At 43.3% G+C, this 2519-nt stretch overlaps 1 protein-coding gene across 1 annotated transcript; it reads right to left on the bottom strand.

The window, feature by feature from the left end:
* Nucleotides 1-637: 637 nt before the first annotated feature.
* On the bottom strand, nt 638-2288 carry SARC_14272 (hypothetical protein; the record flags this gene model as incomplete). The annotated part of the gene is made up of 4 exons (XM_014291596.1): nt 638-830; nt 1357-1628; nt 1806-1899; nt 2097-2288. Coding segments are annotated over 4 exons (751 nt in total), but the record flags the coding sequence as incomplete, so codon positions are not given.
* Nucleotides 2289-2519: the final 231 nt, after the last annotated feature.

The raw sequence follows: 2519 nt of genomic DNA, 5'->3' as shown, positions 1-2519 counted from the left end.
TCGTTGAGTACGCTTTCTCCGAACACCATTGCGTAGAGATCAGCGTCCACGTGCAACTCGCTGAATATCGCCAGCACCGTCACTGTAAGACGTTGTTCCGGTAGGGAGAAAACTATTAGTTCTGCCCGTGACACGCCAATGTATCAAGAATGTTTACAATAATAAAAACTGATTAAAGTGCTCTAAGGACTTGAAATTGAACATATAAGGGCACGACGGTTGAAGTTCAATTGGCTATCTGAAGGTCTGTAACCCATAAAGCGATAGCTCGTTGATCGGATACTACCATCATGACATATAAAGGTTCATTAAGTAGACTGCCACCAGATGATCGATAAGTAGTGCTAGCGACAAAATCTGCCAAAGTGTTGAGCGTAAACTATACACTATGTGTAAGTCGTTGGGCGCGAGCGACAGAACTCGAGATTGTACAGAAAGCAGCGTTGTATGTGCGAAAGAATTTGGTGGCATTATGACCGGAGGCTCCTATACGATTACTTGAGGCATTTAGAAATCAGATCGATCGCCATTGCCACTACTGCACAAGACGTAGAAGGCGTATACTAGCAGACTATCTATGCTCATTAGCATTGACATATACTTCATAAATGCACGTATACATATATGCAGAACATACCTGGATCTACGGCAGAGATTAAAGCCCCGAATTGCAGACAATCGTGAATACCCAGGACATCATACAGGCTGTTAATATCTAGCCATACAATGAAGTATGTGGCAAAGCCGATGAAAAGCGTTGAGATGATAGTCCCGGCAAACGCAAATAGAAGAATCGGACCAATGTTGCGGAAAAAATGTTTTTTTTGTACCTGAGAGTGTGTACCAGTATTATCGTTATGAAAACCACGACCAACTCAAAGTCTATGTAGTAATTTAAATCGATGGCGATTCTAGTCTCTCTCAGCTTCTATTGCTCCGTATAAACTTTTAGCTACCAGCCCTTTCATCCCTTTGTTGCTAGATCATATTAGCCTGAGGTTTCAGGCTACTTATATAGATCTTCTGTAACCACTACTGTCTCACCCAAGGCTATCTCAAGATAAAATGTGCGACAGAAGGGTAGCGGTAATCGAAACGCAACCCGCCAGGATACCATCATCAGTGCAAAGCTCACACACTCAAATCAATAGTCCAGGGCTTCAATAGCAAAAACTATCCATACAACAGTGATGAACGCATTGAACAAATAGAACAAGCTCACGCTTCCGCAGTTTCATCTGATACAGACGGCACGAGTGACCAGCATGGCATTGGGGTTGTATCTACGCATTTGACATATATCCCTATATGCACGATCCATATTCACACACCAAGTAGATCCTGCAAAATAAATACCTGGTACCCAGCAGCAAATATAATCGGTGGTAGCAACATGTAGAAGAACAAGGCAGGCTCAAACGTTGTACTTGCTTCTAGTTCCTTTGTGTCGCTCGATGAATAATGTATGATAGCTCCGGCGATGATACCTGCGGCAGTAATAGCAGACAAGGAAGCAGCACATACGGGGTGGATAGAGGTTATGAGAAAAGAGGATGTTCGCCCACCCAAGACATCGAAAGCCTCGATGCTGAGGCCGAAATCAAAAGTGCAATTCCTGTTAGTGGTCTCTGCATTCGGTGCATCCATTCGAGCAGGAAAGTGGTACACTCAAAATGCCTGAAACAGTGGGAGGCGAGAGCGTATTGTGCTCGAACCCACGCTGTGGTTGGCTGTTGTGATGCAAATGGCACCACGTTAAAACTGCGAGCATATACCATAATGGTTCTTTCGCACTACATACATACCGTATACAATGGACATGCCCGTCTCATGAATAAATCGAACGCGGCATCGTTTGAACTGCCAGATGGTCACGATAGTTAGGATGAGCAAAGATACCTGCAACAAGAGGGCCGATCAATTAGATAATGATATACACGACAGAGAAGCACCAATAGTATATATATATAGGTGCTCTGTATGGGTTGATGACCAAGAACAACTTCATGTAACCTCTTGCCTACCTAATCTCAACCACAAACCAATAGAAATAAGAATAGTCTAATGACAGCTCGGAATCGATGTTGTGCACGTACCCCAAGGAGGACGGCAGTACTCTGAACTGCATGCGTCTCTTCAGCTATATCATCTGTGATTTTATTGATCTGCTCTCCAATAGCAAAGCCCTCCTGTTGGCTGGTCATTTCGCCTTCGTTGCCCGCAACGGCAACTGCTTCCGGTCCTTCGGTGGCATCTTCTTCTTGCCTCCATGTTTCAAAAATGTTCATATATGAACGATATTAGGCAAGGCAAATACGATCATTCATACGCAAATCTAATAAACAATCAGACTTTTGAGAAATTTGAAATAGACCACCGATAATATACAGAGAGCAATAGGCATGCTGAGAAATTTGGCTTGCGAAACAAATATCAATTTCGTAAGAACATATACCTATATATATACACACACACACACACACACACACACACACACACACACACACACACACACACAC

Source organism: Sphaeroforma arctica (assembly GCF_001186125.1).
Source record: "Sphaeroforma arctica JP610 unplaced genomic scaffold supercont1.4382, whole genome shotgun sequence".
Lineage (NCBI taxonomy): Eukaryota > Ichthyosporea > Ichthyophonida > Sphaeroforma > Sphaeroforma arctica.
The sequence above is the reverse complement of the archived record's forward strand: the minus strand, read 5'-3'. Positions and strand labels throughout refer to the sequence as shown.